General features: G+C 41.9%; 1 protein-coding gene across 2 annotated transcripts in view; it reads left to right on the top strand.

Annotated features, from left to right (window-relative positions):
• arhgap39 (Rho GTPase activating protein 39) overlaps positions 1-19357 on the top strand; it is a 610426-nt gene that overhangs the window by 205406 nt on the left and 385663 nt on the right. For both annotated transcript variants that reach the window (XM_073055077.1, XM_073055078.1), the window contains exon 3: positions 16121-16197. In XM_073055077.1, the coding sequence (XP_072911178.1) occupies positions 16121-16197 (77 nt within the window). The remainder of the gene's footprint in view (positions 1-16120; positions 16198-19357) is intronic.

Here is a 19357-nt window from a genome sequence, read left to right as displayed (position 1 = left end):
CAGTCATCTAGGATGCCATGCCACTGCACCATGACTCTGATCTGTCAAAGACCGTGCGGATACTGACCGTGCATCAACCTCTCCATGTTAAGCAAAATCATGCATAGGTGTTCCCATTAAGGGAATCTACCCTAACATCTTGGACCTATAGCTACCTGAAATCTCACCAATGGATAACTGGTTTGGATAACATCATACTCGAGTGATCACACTACCTACTGAAATAGTTCAGCATAGTTTGGGTAGTAGAACATTTACTTATGATTCCTTTATCACTCTCCTAACATCTCCATTTTGGAAGGGTGTATTTAGAAGTTCAGTTAGGGCAGGATTGAGCTTCCCTGTGATATTACCTGTCTAAGCTAGCTACTGGTTTATTTTCAGACTCATACATGAGCAGTGATCAATTTATATTGCAGAATTGCTGGTTTTGTGTCATATCTACCCAGCTTGGTGCTCTGCCGAAGACTTATTTGCATATTATTTTCATTCTTTTTATTTAAAAATCACTGTTAAGAAATCTGAATCTAAGTCAGAGTAAACTGTTGAATTTTTGCCCACTTTTTATGGATTTGAATTCATTTTATTTCTCCTCATGCATTTACCTGTGGCAAATCCCAATCGTGCCGGAAAATTCATTGAGTAAAATGATAATGTTTTGAAAGTTGAGGGAAGCTCTTATTTAAATAAAAGTGTGTGTTTTGGGCCTTCCATTGGAGGTGTGTTTGCATGCACACAATTTATTTCAACCCTATCACAGAGCAGTACAACATAGAAACAAGCCCTTTGACTCATTTATTTCATGCAAATCTGTTTTTCTGCCTAGTCCCATCTATCTGTCCTGGACCAAGGAGAATTACACAAAAAGAGTCTTTATCTTTTATTTCCTTCCTTTTATTTTCCAGCCATGATGAAATGGTGGGGAGACTCAATGGTACCTGGTACTTTCCTTATAAACAGATTCTAACATCGGCAGACTTGTGTCTCCACATTACCTTCTAGCCTCTTTGTCAGGCAACATTATGGAGGGGTATAAACAGTCAATGTTTCAAGCAGACATTCTTCATCAGGACTCTTTCTTTGTGTTGTCATTGTACTACAGCATGGATGTGGGTGCAAAATTATAGTGCAGTGATTGTGTTACTTAAGGAGTGGTCCCAAGGCCTGGACTAATAATAAGACCTAAGATATAGGAGCAGAATTAGATCAATTGGCCCATTGAGTCTCCCCATCATTTCATCATGGCTGATCCAATTTTCCTCTCAGCCCCAATCTCCTGCCTTCTCCGCAAATCCTTCATGCCCTGATCAATCAAGAATCTATCAACCTCTGCCTTAAATATTCATAAAGACTTACCTTGTGGCAATGAATTCCACAGATTCACCACTCTCTGGTGAAAGAAATTCCTCCTCATCTCCATTCTAAAAGGACACCCCTCTATTCTGAGGCTGTGTCCTCTGGTCTTAGACCCTCCCACCACAGGAAACATCCTCCCCACATCCACTCTATCAAGGCCTTTCACCATTCAATAGTTTTCAATGAGGTCACACTTTGTTCTTCTGAATTCCAGAGAATATAGGTGCAGGGCCATCAAACGCTCTTCATATGACAAGCAGTTCAATCCTAGAATTATTTTTGTGAACCTCCTTCGAACCCTCTCCAGTTTCAGCACATCCTTTCGAAGATAAGGGGCCCAAAACTGTTCACAGTACTCCAAGTGAGGCCTCACCAGTGCTTTATAAAGTTTCAACATTACATCCTTGCTTTTATATTCTAGTCCTCTTGAAATGAATGCTAACATTGTATTTGCCTTCCTCACCACAGACTCAATCTACAAATTAACCTTTAGGGAATCCTGCACAAGGTCTAGCAAGTCCCTGTGTGCCTCAGATTTTTGTATTTTCTTTTCATTTAGAAGATAGTTAACCCTTTTATTCTATTGAAGTGCATGACCATACACTTCCTGACACTGTATCCCATCTGTTATTTCTTTGTATATTCTCCTAATCTGTCTAAGACTTTCTGGAGCCACTCTACTATCTCAAAACTACCTGCCCCTCCACTTATCTTCATATTGTCTACAAACTTTGCAACAAAGTCATCAATTCCATCATCCAAATCATTGACATATGATGTAAAAAGAATCAGACCCATCAGAGACCCCTAGTCACTGGCAGCCAGCCAGAAAATGCTCCTTTTATTCCCATTCTTTGCCTCCTGCCAATCAGCCTCTCTTTTATCCATCCTTCCTGTAATATCATGGGCTTGTAGCTTGTTTAACAGCCTCGTGTGGCACTCTGTCAAAGGCCATCTGAAAATCCAAGGCTTGTTACTTCTTCAAAGAACTCGAACAGATTTATCAGGCAAGATTTCCCCTTGAGAAACTATGCTGACTTTAGCTGACTTTATCATGCCTCCAATTACCCTGAGACCTCATCTTTAATAATCAACTCCAACATCTTCCCAACCACTGAGGTCAGATTAACTGGCTTATAGTTTCCTTTCTTCTGCCTCTCTCCCTTCTTGAACAGTGGAGTGATATTTGCAATTTTCCAGTCTTCCAGAACCATTCCAGAATCTAGTGATTCTTGAAAGATCATTAGTAATGCCTCCATGATCTCTTGAGCCACCTCTTTCAGAACCCTGGGGTGTACACCATCTGGTCCAAGTGGCTTATTGACCTTCAGTTTCCTAAGAACCTTCTCTCTAGTAACAGTAACTTCACACACTTCATGCCACCTGACACCTGGAACATACTGCTAGTGTCTTCCACAGTGAAGACTGATGTAAGATATTTATTCAGTTCGTTTTGTTGTGAATAAATAGCGTTCAAAGCCACTATTGCAATTTTAAAATGAAATTTTCAACATTAATCAGAATCAAAACCAGGTTTTATTATCACCGGCATGTGTCATGAAATTTGTTAACTTAACAGCAGCAGTTCAATGCAACACATAATATAGAATAAAAAAAATTAAATTATTAGTAATAATAAATAAATCAATTACAGTATATGTATATTGAATAGATTTAAATTGTGCAAAAAATCAGAAATTATATATATTTAAAAAGTGAGGTAGTGTTCAAGGGTTCAATGCCCATTTAGGAATCGGAAGACAGAGGGGAAAAGCTGTTCCTGAATCGCTGAGTGTATGCCTTCAATCTTCTATACCTCCTACCTGATGGTAACAGTGAGAAAAGGGCATGCCTTGAGTGCTGGACGTCCTTAATAATGAATGCTGCCTTTCTGAGACACTGTTCCTGGGTACTTTGTAGGCTAGTACCCAAGAGGGAGCTGACTAAATTTACAACCCTCTGCAGTTTCTTTCGGTCCTGTGTAGTAGTTCCCACCCCACCACCACATCAGACAGTGATGCAGCCTGTCAGAATGCTCTCCACAGTACATCTATAGAAGTTTTTGAGTGTATTTGTTGACATACCAAATCTCTTCAAACTCCGAATGAAGTATAGTCGCTGTTTTGCCCTCTTTGTAACTGCATCGGTATGTTGGGACCAGGTTAGGTCCTCAGAGAGCTTGACACTCAGGAGCTTGAAACTCATTAAGCTTTCTGTCATGAAGCTGTAGATTGTTGCAAAAGTGCAACAATGTAAAAATAAGTCTCACTGATGTACCTTTCAGGAAGGTAACTGCAGTATTTACCTCTGAACAGTCTGGCCTATAGGTGTCTTCAATCACAGACCACCTGCTTAACTCATCTCCTCTTAAATAGCTGAGCTATCTGAACCACTTCTATAACACATAACAAAGATGTCCCACCACTACCTTTTCAAAGCAGCAGGAGGTTGGGGGTAGTGGTGGTGAGTGCAATGGATCTCTAGGGATTCTACTTGTAGTATGTGAGATGAACTGTTTTTGAAAGCTACCAAACATTAGATGGCCCCTCTTGCATCACCAGTGTTCAGTCCGTAGGGGCAATTCTGAGGTTCCAGTTGCCTGTCATTTTAATTCTCCATCCCCTCCCACTCTGACTTGTTGGACTGAAAGGCCCGGATCAACTGAATGTACACAGGAGAGTTGTATAGTCGGAGAGTCTAGGTCCAGAAGACAGCTTCAGAATAGAAAGACATCCCTTTAGAACAGAAAAGAGGGGGAATTTCTTTAGCTGAGGCAGGTGAATCTAAGGAATTCATTGCCACAGCTGGCTGTGAAGGCCAAGTCATAGGGCATATTTAAAGCAGAGGTTGATAAGTTCTTGATTAGTAAAGATGTCAAAGATTATGGGGAGAAGGCAGGAGAATGGGGTTGAGAATCAAGTCAAGTCAAGTTTATTGTCATTTCAACCATAAACTGCTGGTACAGTACACAGTAAAAACAAAACAACATTTCTCCAGGACCCTGGTGCTACTTGAAACAGTTATGATGAAATGGCAGAGTTGATTAGATTGGCTGAATGGCCTAATTCTGCTCCTATGTGTTGTAGTATTCTGGAAATAAATCCCTGTGTCTGTTGGTTTAGCATGTCTTTTTGAACTGGTATCGGTTTGAACACATGCAATGTAATCCTTGTTTAATCCTAACGTTTCCTTATTTGGGCTAATCAGTGCAGAAATTCACAGAAAAGGAAACTTCTTCAGTTAGCAGGACAATATGTTGCAACACACAAAGGAGTTGGAGGAACTCAGTGGGTCAGGCAATGGCTACACAGGGGGAAAGAGTCCATGTTTCTGGTTGAGACTGTGCATCTCTGTTAGTTGGATAGGGTAGCAGCTTTGCAGCTCCAGTGATTATTGATCTGGGTTCAATTTTCACTGCTCTTTGTAACGAGTTTGTACGTCCTCCCCATGACCACGTGGGTTTCCTTCAGGTGCTCTGGTTTTCTCCCACATTCCAAAGACCATGGTGACACTTGCAGGATGCCCCTTGCACATCTTGGACTGTGTTGGATGTTGATGCAAACACTGCAATCACTGTATGTTTCAATGCTTTGATATACATGTGATAAATGGTTGCTCTGGCAGTGTGCTTTGGTTCATTGTCCTGCTGAAAGATGAACTTCCTTCCTAGTTTAAGCTGTTTGGCAGAGGCTAGCATGTTTTTATCCAGTATTTCTCTGTATGTAGCAGCATTCACCTTCCCATCAATGCTGACCATACTTTCAGTCCCTGCTGCTGAAAAGCATGATGCTACTTCCACCATGCTTAACAGTAGAGTTGGTGCCAAAAAGTTCCACTTGTGTCTCATCCAGCCATAGGACCTTCTTCCACATCTTTACAGTAACTTCAAAGTGATGCCTTATAATGTCTTAACAGACAGGGGAAATGCTTTTCTTTAGCCAAGGCTTCTTCCTTGCCTCTCTTCCATAAATATCCTTTTTGTGCAAGATCTTCAAGATTGTGGAGCCGTGAACTTCATCTCCAGTTGCAGCCACTGGCTTCTGCAGCTCTCTCAGAGTGACTGTTGGCATTACAGTAGCCTCTCTTACATGTGCCGTTCTTCTCCAGTGATAAAGTTTAGAGCAGTGGCCTGACCTAAGCAGAGTAGATAGATAGATAGATAGATACTTTATTCATCCCCATGGGGAAATTCAACTTTTTTCCAATGTCCCATACACTTGTTGTAGCAAAACTAATTACATACAATACTTAACTCAGTAAAAAATATGATATGCATCTAAATCACTATCTCAAAAAGCATTAATAATAGCTTTTAAAAAGTTCTTAAGTCCTGGCGGTAGAATTGTAAAGCCTAATGGCATTGGGGAGTATTGACCTCTTCATCCTGTCTGAGGAGCATTGCATCGATAGTAACCTGTCGCTGAAACTGCTTCTCTGTCTCTGGATGGTTTTCACACTAGACAATAAGTACAATAAGTTAACAATAAGTACACCTTTTTGAGTACAGTTGGGGGAAACGACCTACCTGGGAGAAGCAACAGTGGTCATGCTTCTGGCACAGGGTCTGGCCCTGTGGCTCAGAAGGGTAGGGAAAGGAAGAGGATGGCTGCAGTAATAGGGGACTCTATAGTTATTGGGTCAGGCAGGCAATTCTGTGGATGCAGGAAGGAAACGTGGATGGTAGTTTACCTCCCAGGTGCCAGGGTCTGGGATGTTTCTGATCGCGTCCATGATACCCTGAAGTGGGAAGGAGAACAGCCAAAGGCCGTGGTACATATTGGTACCAAGGACATAGGCAGAAAAAGGAGGAGGTCCTGAAAGCAGACTGCAGGGAGTTAAGATGGAAGTTGAAAAGCAGGACCACAAAGCAGGACCTCGGGGGCGGGAGTGGTTCTGGAGGATTGGAGGGTTGCAGATGTTGTTCCCTTATTCAAGAAAGGGAGTAGAGATAGTCTGGGAAATTATGGCCAGTGAGTCTTAATTCAGTGGTTGGTAAGTTGATGGAGAAGATCCTGAGAGGCAGGATTTATGAACATTTGGAGAGGCATAATATGATTAGGAATAGTCAGCATAGCTTTGTCAAAGTCAGGTCATGCCTGACGAGCCTGATTGTAATTTTTGAGGATGTGACTAAACACATGATGAAGGTAGAGCAGTAGATGTAGTGTATATGGATTTCAGCAAGGCATTTGATAAGATACCCCATGCAAGGTTTATTGAGAACGTAAGAAGGCATGAGATTCAAGGGGACATTGCTTTGTGGATCCAGAACTGGCTTGCCCACAAAAGGCAGAGAGTGGTTGTAGACAGGTCATATTTTGCATGGAGGTTGGTGACCAGTGGTGTGCCTCAGGGATCTGTTCTGAGGCCCCTTCTCTTTGTGATGTTTATTAATGACCTGGATGAGGAAGTGGAGGAATGGATTAGTAAATTTGCTGATGACACAAAGGTTAGGGGTGTTGTGGATAGTGTGGAGGGCTGTCAGAGGTTACAGTGGGACATTGATAGGATGCAAAACTGGGCTAAGAAATGGCAGATGGCGTTCAACCCAGATAAGTGTGAGGTGGTTCATTTTGGTAGGTCAAATTAAATGGCAGAATATAGTATTAATGGTAAGACTCTTGGCAGTGTGGAGGATCAGAGGGATCTTGGAGTCCATAGGACACTCAAAGCTGCTGCGCAGGTTGAATCTGTGGTTAAGAAAGCATACGGTGTATTGGCCTTCATCAATCATGGGATTGAGTTCAAGAGCCAAGAGGTAATGTTACAGCTATATAGTACACTGGTCAGACCCCACGGAGTACTGTGCTCAGTTCTGGTCACCTCATTACGGGAAGAATGTGGAAATTATAGAAAGGGTGCGAAGGAGATTTACAAGGGGGTTACCTGGATTTGGGAGCATGCCTTATGAGAATAGGTTGAGTGAACTTGGCCTTTTCTCCTTGAAGCGGCGGAGGAAGAGAGGTGACCTGAAAGAGATGTATATGATGAGAGGTATTGATCGTATCAGAGGCTTTTTCCAAGGGCTGAAATGGCTAACACCAGAGGGCACAGTTTTAAGGTGCTTAAAAGCAGGTATAGAGGAGATGTCAGGGGTAAGTTTTTTATACAAAGAGTGGTGAGTGCGTGGACTGGGCTGCTGGGAATGGTGATGGAGGCAAATACAATAGGTTCTTTTAAGAGACTCTTGGATAGGTACATGGAGCTTAGAAAAATGGAGGGCTATGGGTAACCCTAGGTGATTTCTAAAGTAAGTACTTTAGAAATTAAAAGTAAGTGCTTCTTTATTGTCATTTCTATGACTTGTCTTAAATGTTCTTTTATCTTTATTTTGGTTTGGTCTGTTGAATATCTGCCATTCTGTTGAACCTTACAGTGAGAAAGGACATTTACTCTTATGAGTTAATTGAAAACAGATGATCCTCCAATTTTCTAGATCAACAAAACGCATGAGTTGGCAAGGTAGGAAGGTTAGCATAGTAAGTATAAAGAGGATGAATACTTTTTACACCCTCACAATTTTTGTTTTTAATTTTTAGCAAATTATTGACAGGTTTTTGGATTCTTTTATTTGATATGAAGCGCAGTGTTTTGCAGATTAGCTCAAAAAATCCTAGAAAAGGAGATAGTAAAATGTGAAAATAGGTCTGGGTGCTGAATACTTTTTCAAGACACTCTATATATTCACACAGTGGATTCTGGTTTATTGGGATACCTTGGGACCAGTACGTTTTGGTCCAATTAAACTGCTGTCCCAATTAGCTGAAGTTTCATAGAAATAGTCTAAACATAGGAATAGTTTAACTGAGTAACAAATACTACATTTAAATGAAATACTGAACAAATAGAACACTACCAATACTACTACAGTATTGTAAAAAAAGCATAAGTTCCTCATAGTTATCAACATAGTGTGTTCATTTGATTGGCTCTAAATGAACAAAATCAGTGCAGAGATCTAGTAGAAGTAATGGACTGCCTTTATTGCCTTTCTGCATAAAGTCAAAAGAAAAAAACAAAATGATGAAAAATGGCTGCTTTTTGAATCAGCATCCATCGTCCCAAATACATAAAATAACAAAACCATATGCAACTGACACTGTTTAAAAACTGTTCACTCAATAATGTCTGACAGCTGTTTCTGACATCTCCAAACTTGAATGCTTGAAACCACAGTGAGCAAAACAGTTTTTGGGGTTTTCTTCAGAACAAAATGAAAACAAGCCCTTCCCCCTCACGTAACTTCACCCATCATCATACAACCCTCACCTCACCTTATTCCAGCTTCTTCCCCCTTCCTATTTCCAGTCCTGACAAACATTGACTCTTTATTCCTTCCCATAGATGCTGCCTGACCTGTTGAGTTACTCCAAAATTTGAGGAGTGCAGTAGAACAGAGGGATCTGGGAATACAGATACAAAATTCCCTAAAAGTGGCGTCACAGATAGATAGGGTCATAAAGAGAGCTTTTGGCACATTGGCCTTTATAAATCAAAGTATTGAGTTTAAGAGTTGGAATGTTATGGTGAGGTTGTATAAGACATTGGTGAGGCCGAATTTGGAGTATTGTGTGCAGTTTCGGTCTCTGAATTAACATAGACATAGATTAACATAGAATAGTACAACACATTACAGGCCCTTCGGCCCACAATGTTGTGCTGACCCTCAAACCCTGCCTCCCATATAACCCCCCACCTTAAATTCCTCCATATACCTGTCTAGTAGTCTCTTAAACTTCACTAGTGTATCTGCCTCCACCACTGACTCAGGCAGTGCATTCCACGTACCAACAACTCTCTGAATGAAAAACCTTGCTCTAATATCCCCCTTGCACTTCCCTCCCCTTACCTTAAAGCCTTGTCCTCTTGTACTGAGCAGTGGTGCCCTGGGGAAGAGGCGCTGGCTGTACACTCTGTCTATTCCTCTTAATATCTTGTATACTGATTGAGGAGACTGAGGTCCTTTAACATTTGCCGGACGATGCTGAGGATATTCTACGAGTCTGTGGTGGCCAGTGCTATCATGTTTGCTGTTGTGTGCTGGGGCAGCAGGCTGAGGGTATCAGACACGAACAGAATCAACAAACTCATTCATAAGGCCAGTGATGTTGTGGGGGTGGAACTGGACTCTCTGACGGTGGTGTCTGAAAAGAGGAAGCTGTCCAAGTTGCATGCCATCTTGGACAATGACTCCCATCCACTCCATAATGTACTGGTTAGGCACAGGAGTACATTCAGCCAGAGACTCATTCCACCCAGATGCAACACTGAGTGTCATAGGAAGTCATTCCTGCCTGTGGCCATCAAACTTTACAACTCCTCCCTCGGAGTGTCAGACACCCTGAGCTAATAGGCTGGTCCTGGACTAATTTACACTTGGCATAATTTACTTATTATTTAATTATTTATGGTTTTTTATATTGCTATATTTCTACCTATTCTTGGTTGGTGTGACTGTAACGAAACCCAGTTTCCCTTGGGATCAATAAAGTATGTCTGTCTGTCTGTCTGTACACCTCTATCATGTCTCCTCTCAACATCCTTCTCTCCAAAGAGTAAAGCCCTAGCTCCCTTAATTTCTGATCATAATGCATACTCTCTAAACCAGGCAGCATCCTGGTAAATCTCCTCTGTATCCTTTCCAGTGCTTCCATATCCTTCCTATAGTGAGGCGACCAGAATTGGACACAGTACTCCAAGTGTGGCCTAACTAGAGTTTTATAGAGCTGCATCATTACATCGTGTCTCTTAAACTCATTCCTTGACTTATGAAAGCTAACACCCCATTAACTTTCTTAACTACCCTATCTACCTGTGAGGCAACTTTCAGGGATCTGTGGACATGTACCCCCAGATCCCTCTGCTCCTCCACACTACCAAGTATCCTGCCATTTACTTTATACTCTGCCTTGGAGTTTTTACAGGAAGGATATTAATAAGGTTGAAAGAGTGCAGAAAATGTTTACAAAGATGTTGCCGGGACTTGAGAAATTGAGTTACTGAGAAAGGTTGAATAGGTTAGGACTTTATTCCCTGGAGCCTAGAAGAATGAGGAGAGATTTGATAGAGGTATATAAAATTATGATGGGTATAGATAGAGTGAAGACTTTTTCCACTGAGGCTAGGGGAGAAAAAAAACAGAGGACATGGGTTAAGGGTGAAGGGGGAAAAGTTTAAAGGGAGTCTGGAATGAACTGCCAGATGAAGTGGTAAATGTGGGCTCACTTTTAACATTTTAGAAAAACTTGGACAGGTACATGGATGAGAGGTGTATGGAGGGATATGGTCCAGGTGAGGGTCAGTGGGACTAGGCAGAAAAATGTTTTAGCACAGCCAAAAAGGGCCAAAAGGCCTGTTTCTGTGCTGTAATGTTCTATTTCTCCAACAAGAATTCTTGAAAGCGAATTAGTGTTCTTGCAAATCAAGGAAATATTTTTTTAAAGAATGTTCATTAAGTGCTGGAGGAGTTCAAATGGTTCCATTGATTAGCAAAGAATGTATACAATATAAGACCTGAAATACTTAATCTTCAGAAACATCCACGAAAAACAGAAGGATCCCAAAAGAATGAATGACAGAAAAATGTTAGAACCTGTGCATGGAAGGTCATGTTTGACAAATCTTATTGAATTTTTTGAAGAGGTTACTAGGGAAGTTGACGAGGGTAAAGCAGTGGATGTTGTCTATATGGACCTCAGTAAGGCCTTTGACAAGGTTCCGCACAGAAGGTTAGTTAGGAAGGTTCAATCTTTAGGTGTTAATATTGAAGTAGTAAAATGGATTCAACAGTGGCTGGATGGGAGATGCCAAAGAGTAGTGGTGGATAACTGTTTGTCAGATTGGAGGCCGGTGACTAGTGGTGTGCCTCAGGGATCTGTACTGGGTCCAATGTTTGTTATGTACATTAATGATCTGGATGATGGGGTGGTAAATTGCATTAGTAAGTATGCAGATGATACTACGATAGGTGGCGTTGTGGATAATGAAGTAGGTTTTCAAAGCTTGCAGAGAGATTTAGGCCAGTTAGAAGAGTGGGCTGAAAGATGGCAGATGGAGTTTAATGCTGATAAGTGTGAGGTGCTACATTTTGGTAGGAATAATCCAAATAGGACATACATGGTAAATGGTAGGGCATTGAGGAATGCAGTAGAACAGAGTGATCTAGGAATAATGGTGCATAGTTCCCTGAAGGTGGAATCTCATGTGGATAGGGTGATGAAGAAAGCTTTTGGTATGCTGGCCTTTATAACTCAGAGCATTTGAGTATAGGAGTTGGGATGTAATGTTAAAATTGTTCAAGGCATTGGTGAGGCCGAATTTGGAGTATTGTGTACAGTTCTGGTCACCGAATTATAGCAAAGATATCAACAAAATAGAGAGAGTACAGAGGAGATTTACTAGAATGTTACCTGGGTTTCAGCACCTAAGTTACAGAGAAAGGTTGAACAAATTAGGTTATTCTTTGGAGCGTAGAAAGTTGAGGGGGGACTTGATAGAGGTATTTAAAATTATGAGGGGGATCGATAGAGTTGACGTGGATAGGCTTTTTCTATTGAGAGTAGGGGAGATTCAAACAAAAGGACATGAGTTGAGAGTTCGGGGGCAAAAGTTTAGGGGTAACACGAGGGGGAACTTCTTTACTCAGAGAGTGGTAGCTGTGTGGAACGAGCTTCCAGTAGAAGTGGTAGAGGCAGGTTCGATATTGTCATTTAAAGTAAAATTGGATAGGTATATGGACAGAAAAGAAATGGAGGGTTATGGGCTGAGTGCAGGTCAGTGGGACTAGGTGAGAGTAAGCGTTCCACACGGACTAGAAGGGCCGAGATGTCCTGTTTCCGTGCTGTAATTGTTATATGATTATATGGTCAACCCCAAAGTGCCCTCTCCCCCTCCCCTGCACAAATATCAATGCATCAACCTCCCCTCTGCCCCCCCACCCCCAGCAAGAAATAGCAAGGCACCCAAACAGAGACCATGATCTTCAGTCAACAAAAACTGAACTGAAGAGACTAGGGAAGAGGAGGTTGGCTCACAAATAAAGAAGGCTTGTAGACAGTGCGAGAGGGAGGATAGGCAGGTGATAGAGAAGGGACATACTCAGACCGAAAGTTTGAGATGCGTCTGTACTGTGTATGTTAATCAAAATGGCTTCTTTGTTTGTTAAAAGTAAAGCTGCTTCTTTGTTATGCTAACTGGTGAGGGAGTGTTTTTCTTGCAGAGCATTCTTGAAGCTTGTTTAGGTTAAAGTTGCTGATAACGGGGATTGTATTCATTTGTTAACCAATTGGGTTGGATGTTATTTTCTCTTGTGAGTCTGGGAGCTAGGATTGCGCGGTTTTTTTGGGAGTTGGGAAGAAGACGGCGAGGAAGGCGGACAGGTGTGGCACTGATGGTTGATCACTGAGGGTGGTCCCAGGTGCGCGGGTCATGGAGATCGGTGAAGAGTGAAGCGTGGTTGGCGGGTCGAGGATTGAGCTCCAACGATGTGCACAAATGAACTCTGATTGAACTCTGAAAAGTTTTGGTGCCTTTTCTTTATTTTCTTTCCCTTCATATCTCTCGTATCGTTATTAATCACTTAGTTCTGGTAAGATTTATAAAGTGTATTCTGTAACCGTACCTTGGTGTGAGCTTGATATTGGCTGTGCGACTTTGTACTAGTGTGTATTCCACAGCATACACGTATACGGGAGGCGGGGGTTTGGCAGGTGGCTAGACCTACAGCAGCCTGTCGCGTAAGCATTACATGTCTAATTTAACGCAGGGAGTGTTGTGAACAAAGCAAATGAGCTTACAGCATGGATCAGTATTTGGAGATATGATGCAGTGGCCATTACGGAGACTTGGATGGCTCAGGGACAGGAATGGTTACTTCAAGTGCCAGGTTTTAGATGTTTCAGAAAGGACAGGGAGGGAGGCAAAAGAGATGGGGGCATGGCACTGTTAATCAGAGATAGTGTCACAGCTGCAGAAAAGGTGGACGCCATGGAGGGATTGTCTACGGAGTTTTTATGGGTGGAGGTTAGGAACAGGAAGGGGTCAATAACTTTACTGGGTGTTTTTAATATGCCACCCAATAGTAACTGGAATATCGAGGAGCAGATAGGGAAACAGATCCTGGAAAGGTGTAATAATAACAGAGTTGTCGTGATGGGAGATTTTAATTTCCCAAATATCGATTGGCATATCCCTAGAGCAAGGGGTTTAGACGGGGTGGAGTTTGTTAGGTGTGTTCAGGAAGGTTTCTTGACATAATATGTAGATAAGCCTACAAGAGGAGAGGCTGTACTTGATCTGGTATTGGGAAATGAACCTGGTCAGGTGTCAGATCTCTCAGTGGGAGAGCATTTTGGAGATTGTGATCACAATTCTATCTCCTTTACCATAGCATTGGAGAGGGATAGGAACAGACAAGTTAGAAAAGCATTTAATTGGAGTAAGGGGAATTATGAGGCTATCAGGCAGGAAATTAGAAGCTTTAATTGAAAACAGATGTTCTCAGGGAAAGGTACGGAACAAATGTGGCAAATGTTCAGGGGATATTTGTGTAAAGTTCTGCATAGGTACATTCCAATGAGACAGGGAGGTTATGGTACGGTACAGGAACCGTGTTGTACAAAGGCTGTACAGCAAGGATTGTGCTGGGAGCAGGCCACAAGTGTCGCCATGTTTCTGGTGTCAGTATAGCATACCTGCAACTCAATAACCTTACCCAGGCACCTTTGGAAAGTGTGAAGAACCCAAAGCACGCCAAGGCTGGGTTAGCAACAGGGTGGTGGATCTGTGGAGGTCTTTGCTGCAGATGGCACTGGAGACCAGTTCATTGGGTGTATTTAAGGTGGAGGTTGATACGTTCTTGATTAGTTGGAATATCAAAGGTTATGGGAAGGCAAGAGAATGGGGTTGTGAAATTGAAGCAAACTCAATGGGCAGAATAGCCTAATTCTGCTCCTATGTTTCACATGGAGGAAACCATGGAGTCACAGGAAGGTGTACAGGCAAAGGCAGGTATTGAACCCTGATCGGTGATTGCTGACAGATCTAAAGTGATTACACCAGCTAGGATGCTACTATAACCTTCTGAGACATTTCTGGCATCTGCAGAATCTCGTGTTTTTGCGTCAGAAGTCCCTGAGTTGTGTGGTGCTGTCCCAGTCACTCTGCAAGGAACTGCAGTGCACTCGGTGAATAATGCACATTGCACCACTGCATTGGTAATGGAGGGAGTAAATACTTACTTAAATCAACTGGACTGCTTCCTTCCAAATCACCTGGATGTGTGATGTTGTTCCATCACACTGCTGCCCTTTTCCCTGGAGATGGCAGGAAGACTAGGGTTCCAGAAAGTGCGTCATTTACCAGAGGCTACCCAGCTTCTGACCTGCTGTTTCACATTCTGCCCATCTCTATGTGCTGTAGGCTCCCTCACACTCTCCCATGAGGCTTCACATCATGTGTCGAGAATAGAAGTGGTACGAGTATGATTTGCTCCAAAGGTGTTGTTTATTAGTGACTGCAGAGGCCAATGCAGAATGCACATGTACTAGTGCAGTGAGGGCAAGAGTAAGTGGCGGCTGTGGTTAGTGGTTGGGTTATTTGGTTGTTCATTTTTTTCTTTTGCAGCTGCCACTTATTACCTGCAGTACAACGGAGGTCGTTCTCCTGTAGTACAGCTTCCTCTTGAACAGATTTCCTCCAGGTATATCTATAGAGTTCAATGTCTTCCCAGTTTTCGGACATAATGTTGAATTTTTGTAGACTGATGTTGATATTATCTTTAAAGTGTTCCCTTTGCTCACCAGGGGTTTGCTGACCTTCAACTGGGAGTAAAGGATCTGTCTGGGTAGATGTGATCACATGGAATTGGTGTTGCTTCATCATGGTGGAGATGCTGTTTATGTTGGGCTCCTCCAGTACGCTGGTGTTAGTATGTACGTCCTCCTTAGAGTTATTTATTGAGCAGGGCAAAGAGGCATATGGAATTAATACAAACAAGTGAAATTGGTATATATAGGTGTGGTTGGCTGAAGGGCATAAAAGAAGTGAAGGGCTGTCTTTTATTCTGGTGATTCCAATTTTCCTCAGTTTCTCCGACTCTTACATTTTCAGATTTCTAAGACCTACCTGCACTTTTCCTGAGTCCTGATGAAGGGTCTCGCCCAAAACATCAACTCTGTTGGAGAGTAAAAAGACACAAAATGCTGAAGTAACTCAGCAAGTCAAGCCAAAACAGTTGACATTTTGGGCCAAGACCTTTCATCAGAACTCGGGATAGCAACAGATGAAGGGTCTTGGCCCAAAATGTTGACTATTTATTGTTTCTATTGATGCTGCCTGACCTGCTGAGTTCCTCCAGCACTTTTTGTGTATTGCTACTGTAGGTAGTCCATGATTCAGCTCTATACGGTAATGTAGGAAAGACGACTACTCTATAAACCAAAAGTTTTGTTTGAATCTGTAAGTCATGGTCTTCAAAGACCTTTTTCCTTAATCTTGGATAGGCTCCAGATAGGCACCACTGCTTGTGGTGGTTGATCTCTGAGTCAATACCTGCTTTTGAGGAGAGAACGCTGCCGAGGTAGGGGAAGTGGTCCTCATTTTCAAGGGTAAAAATGTGACTAAAAATGTCAGTCACATAGTTCAATTTACATATTTGTGGCAGAGGCTTTGCAACAATATTAGGATGCATAGCTCATCTTGCCTCTGGCAGGAAGAGTTCTTCCTTTTAAATGTTTTTTTTTATTTGCAAATTTTCTCCCTTCAGGAATGCTTCAGAGGGTGTCGACTTCTGCTGGGGTCCGAGTTCACAGTTTCTGGCTGCCCTCTGGAATCTCGCTTAAGGTATCTCGGTGTTCTTCCTGTGTGAACCCCGGGAGGGTGGGCCTTTCTGCCAAAGTGGGCATTGCTGCCCCTTCTGATCTTGCCGTTGCTTGACGCCCAGTGAAGGGGACAGGTTTGTTCAGTAGCAATGAATTGAATGGTCTTTACATGCCCCTATCCAATGCCTGAGGTGTTTGTAGCACTCCCACTAGGAGGGAACCTGAGACATTTCAAGGGAAAGTACAGCACAGGAGGAGAAATTTCAACTCACAATGAGAACAATTCCTGAGTCTACACCTCCTTTACAGCTCCCAGTACTTCGCCTTCTACGTCGTGGCGCATCATGTACTTGTTCAGTTGTTTGAAAATTTCTGTTTGAGCCTCTTTTTCAGATGGTGAGTTACAGATTGCCAGCAGCTTTTTTTTTCAGAACTTATCTCTTCTCCTGTTTCCTGAAATTTGTGTCCTTGACCAAATACATACCTGAACCTTTCCAATTGCTTTGGCCTATCAGTTTAAATAAGCATTGAAAGAAAGGTTTCTGAAATTAATGACATTTTTCACCACAGCCTGTGCCTTGCCCATTTCCCCTAAAATTGGCAGTGTTGTGTTGCATTGAATTGATAGAAGCAGAGAAACTTAGAGCATAGAAACAGGCCCTTTTTGGACCTCTTTGGCCATGCTGACCATGATGCCTATTCTGTGATAAAATCCATTTGCCTGCATTGGGCAGAATATTAATTTGACACAGACTAGATGGGCCAAGAAGTCTATTTCTTTGCTGTTGTGCTCAATGACTCTATTGTCTCTCTCTGCCTTTCCTATCCAAGTAACCATCAAATGCTTTTCAAATGGTGTAAATGTTGTTTTATACTGCGACTACCACCTCCTCTAGCAGTTCATTCCTGATATTCATTAACCTCTATTTTGAAGAACATACCCTTCACATCCCCCTGACATTTCACCCTCATACCTTCAACCTGTGCCCTCTAGTTTTAGTCCTGATGAAGGGTCTTGGTCCAAAACATCGGTTTTCTCCTCTCTATTGATGCTGCCTGACCTGCTGCATTTTGTCCTCCAGTAATTTGTATCTGTTCGTTGCTCAAGTTCTAGGCTTTCCTGCTCTGGGAAAAACATTCTATTTATACTATTTATGACCCTTATAATTTCATAAATCTCTATAAGGTCACCCCCTCAGCCCCCTACATTCCAGTGGGAATAAACTAGCCTATTGCCTATCCAAACTTTTTTTAATAGCTACAGTCCCGGTGATTTTCTTCTGAGTTCTCACTATTACTACCACTGCCTTTCTGTAGTGTGGTGACCAGAATTGTGCACAATGCTCAGAGTGTGGACTAACGAGTTCTCTGGTTTCCTCTCACATCTAAAGTTGTACCAGTTAGTAGCTTAATCAGTCACTGTAAATTGTCCTATGATTAGGCAATTGATGGGCTGCTGCACAGTACAGCTCATTAGACCAGAAGACCCTGTTCTGTACTATATCTCTAAATAAAAAGTAAATAAAGTTCAAAGTTCAAATGAGTAAAATAATGTTTTATATATCTACACCATAATGTCCAAATCTTAAATTCAAATTGTTTATTAAACCTAACTAGCTTTGCAGTTTTAGTGCTCGTATTACATCCTAGCGTCTTTCACACTGACCAGAATTGCCACTGATTTTGTTTTGGGGGCTTCTCTGTACTTTTGCTTTCTTTTTCAATTCTTCATTCTGCTCTGACTTGTGCTGTTTTTTTCTCAAAAGGTGATAAACCTAATGAGTCAAATGTTTTGTCATATCTCATCATTCAAATTCTGATCCAGAGACTCAAGGAGAAAAATATAAGCTCTGGTTCAATAGTTCCTAATGAAGAAGCCCTACACAGTCAACATGCTAGTTTTCAAATTTTGTGCTAAATTATTGTAGTTTTTACCCTGTCATGTGGGTATAAAAATTATTTAGTACTATTTCTTATAGAAAAGAAGAGGGATCTTACTAGTGTTCTACTGCTGGGCAGCACAGTAGCTTAGTGGTTAGCATAATGCTATTACAGCACCAGCAACCCTGGTTCAAGACCTGCTGCTGTCTGTAAGGAGTTTGTACGTTCTCACCATGACCACATGGATTTTCTCTACATCCTCCGGTTTCCTCCCCCCCACGTTCCGAACACATGTAGGTTAGTAGGTTAACTAGTCACATAGGATGTAATTGGGCAGCGTGGGATTGCTGGGCCAGAAGGGCCTGTTACTATGCTGTATCTCTAACTAAAAGGCTAAATAAATAAATCCACCATTCCTCAACTAACTCTGAAAGTAACTGCGGAATCTTGCAGTGTTTGTCTGTTGGTTGCAGTTTTACAGAGACTACACTTCAGGGTAATTTCTCTGGCTGAGAAGCATTTTGTGGTGAGCTGAGGTTACAATATATGCTTTATAAATGCAAATTTGTTTTCTGCAGACAATCCCTCCACCATGGGATTTGGGTCACCAATAAACCTTAACTGGAATACTGCCTGTGAGAGGTTTAGCTTCTGTATATAAGAAGGTGTTCATAGGATTTTATTGATTAAACAAAAATAGAAAATGATAGAAACAATATGCAGGGAGCATCTGTTACCTCGCTATCCTTCTCTTGCATTATTTATTTATCTATCCACCTATTGATTGCAACTTACACTAATTTTTTAATGCCTTACACTGTACTCTGCTGCAAAATAACAGCTTTCACAGCATATGTCAGTGATAATAAACCCTGATCCTGATCTGTGGAAGGAGAAACAATTAATGTTTCCAGTCCAGGACCCTTCTTCTGATACAGGTCACAGACCCAAAGTATTAACTGTTTGCTTCCACAGACGGTGCCTGTCCTTGTTTCAGATTTCTAGCATCTGCATTATTTTCATTAATCTTCATTAATTGTGATATATCGCATGCAAAGCAACCTGAGTGACCGTTTTTCTTTGATAATTTCTTTTGTCCTCTGTTATGTTATTTCCTTTCATTGACCAGTTGATTTGCCGCAGTGCTGGTTCTAACAGGCAGGAGTTCGCATTCGTTTATGTATCACCTGTACATGGAAATGTGGTAAACTGTGTCATTTGTATTAACAACTGGCACAACCTAAGGATGTGTTGCCACTCATACCAGTGCCAACATCGCTTTCCCAAAATGCTCAGCACAA

The sequence above is a fragment of the Hemitrygon akajei genome, chromosome 8, assembly GCF_048418815.1.
Source record: "Hemitrygon akajei chromosome 8, sHemAka1.3, whole genome shotgun sequence".
NCBI lineage: Eukaryota > Metazoa > Chordata > Chondrichthyes > Myliobatiformes > Dasyatidae > Hemitrygon > Hemitrygon akajei.
The sequence above is the reverse complement of the archived record's forward strand: the minus strand, read 5'-3'. Positions and strand labels throughout refer to the sequence as shown.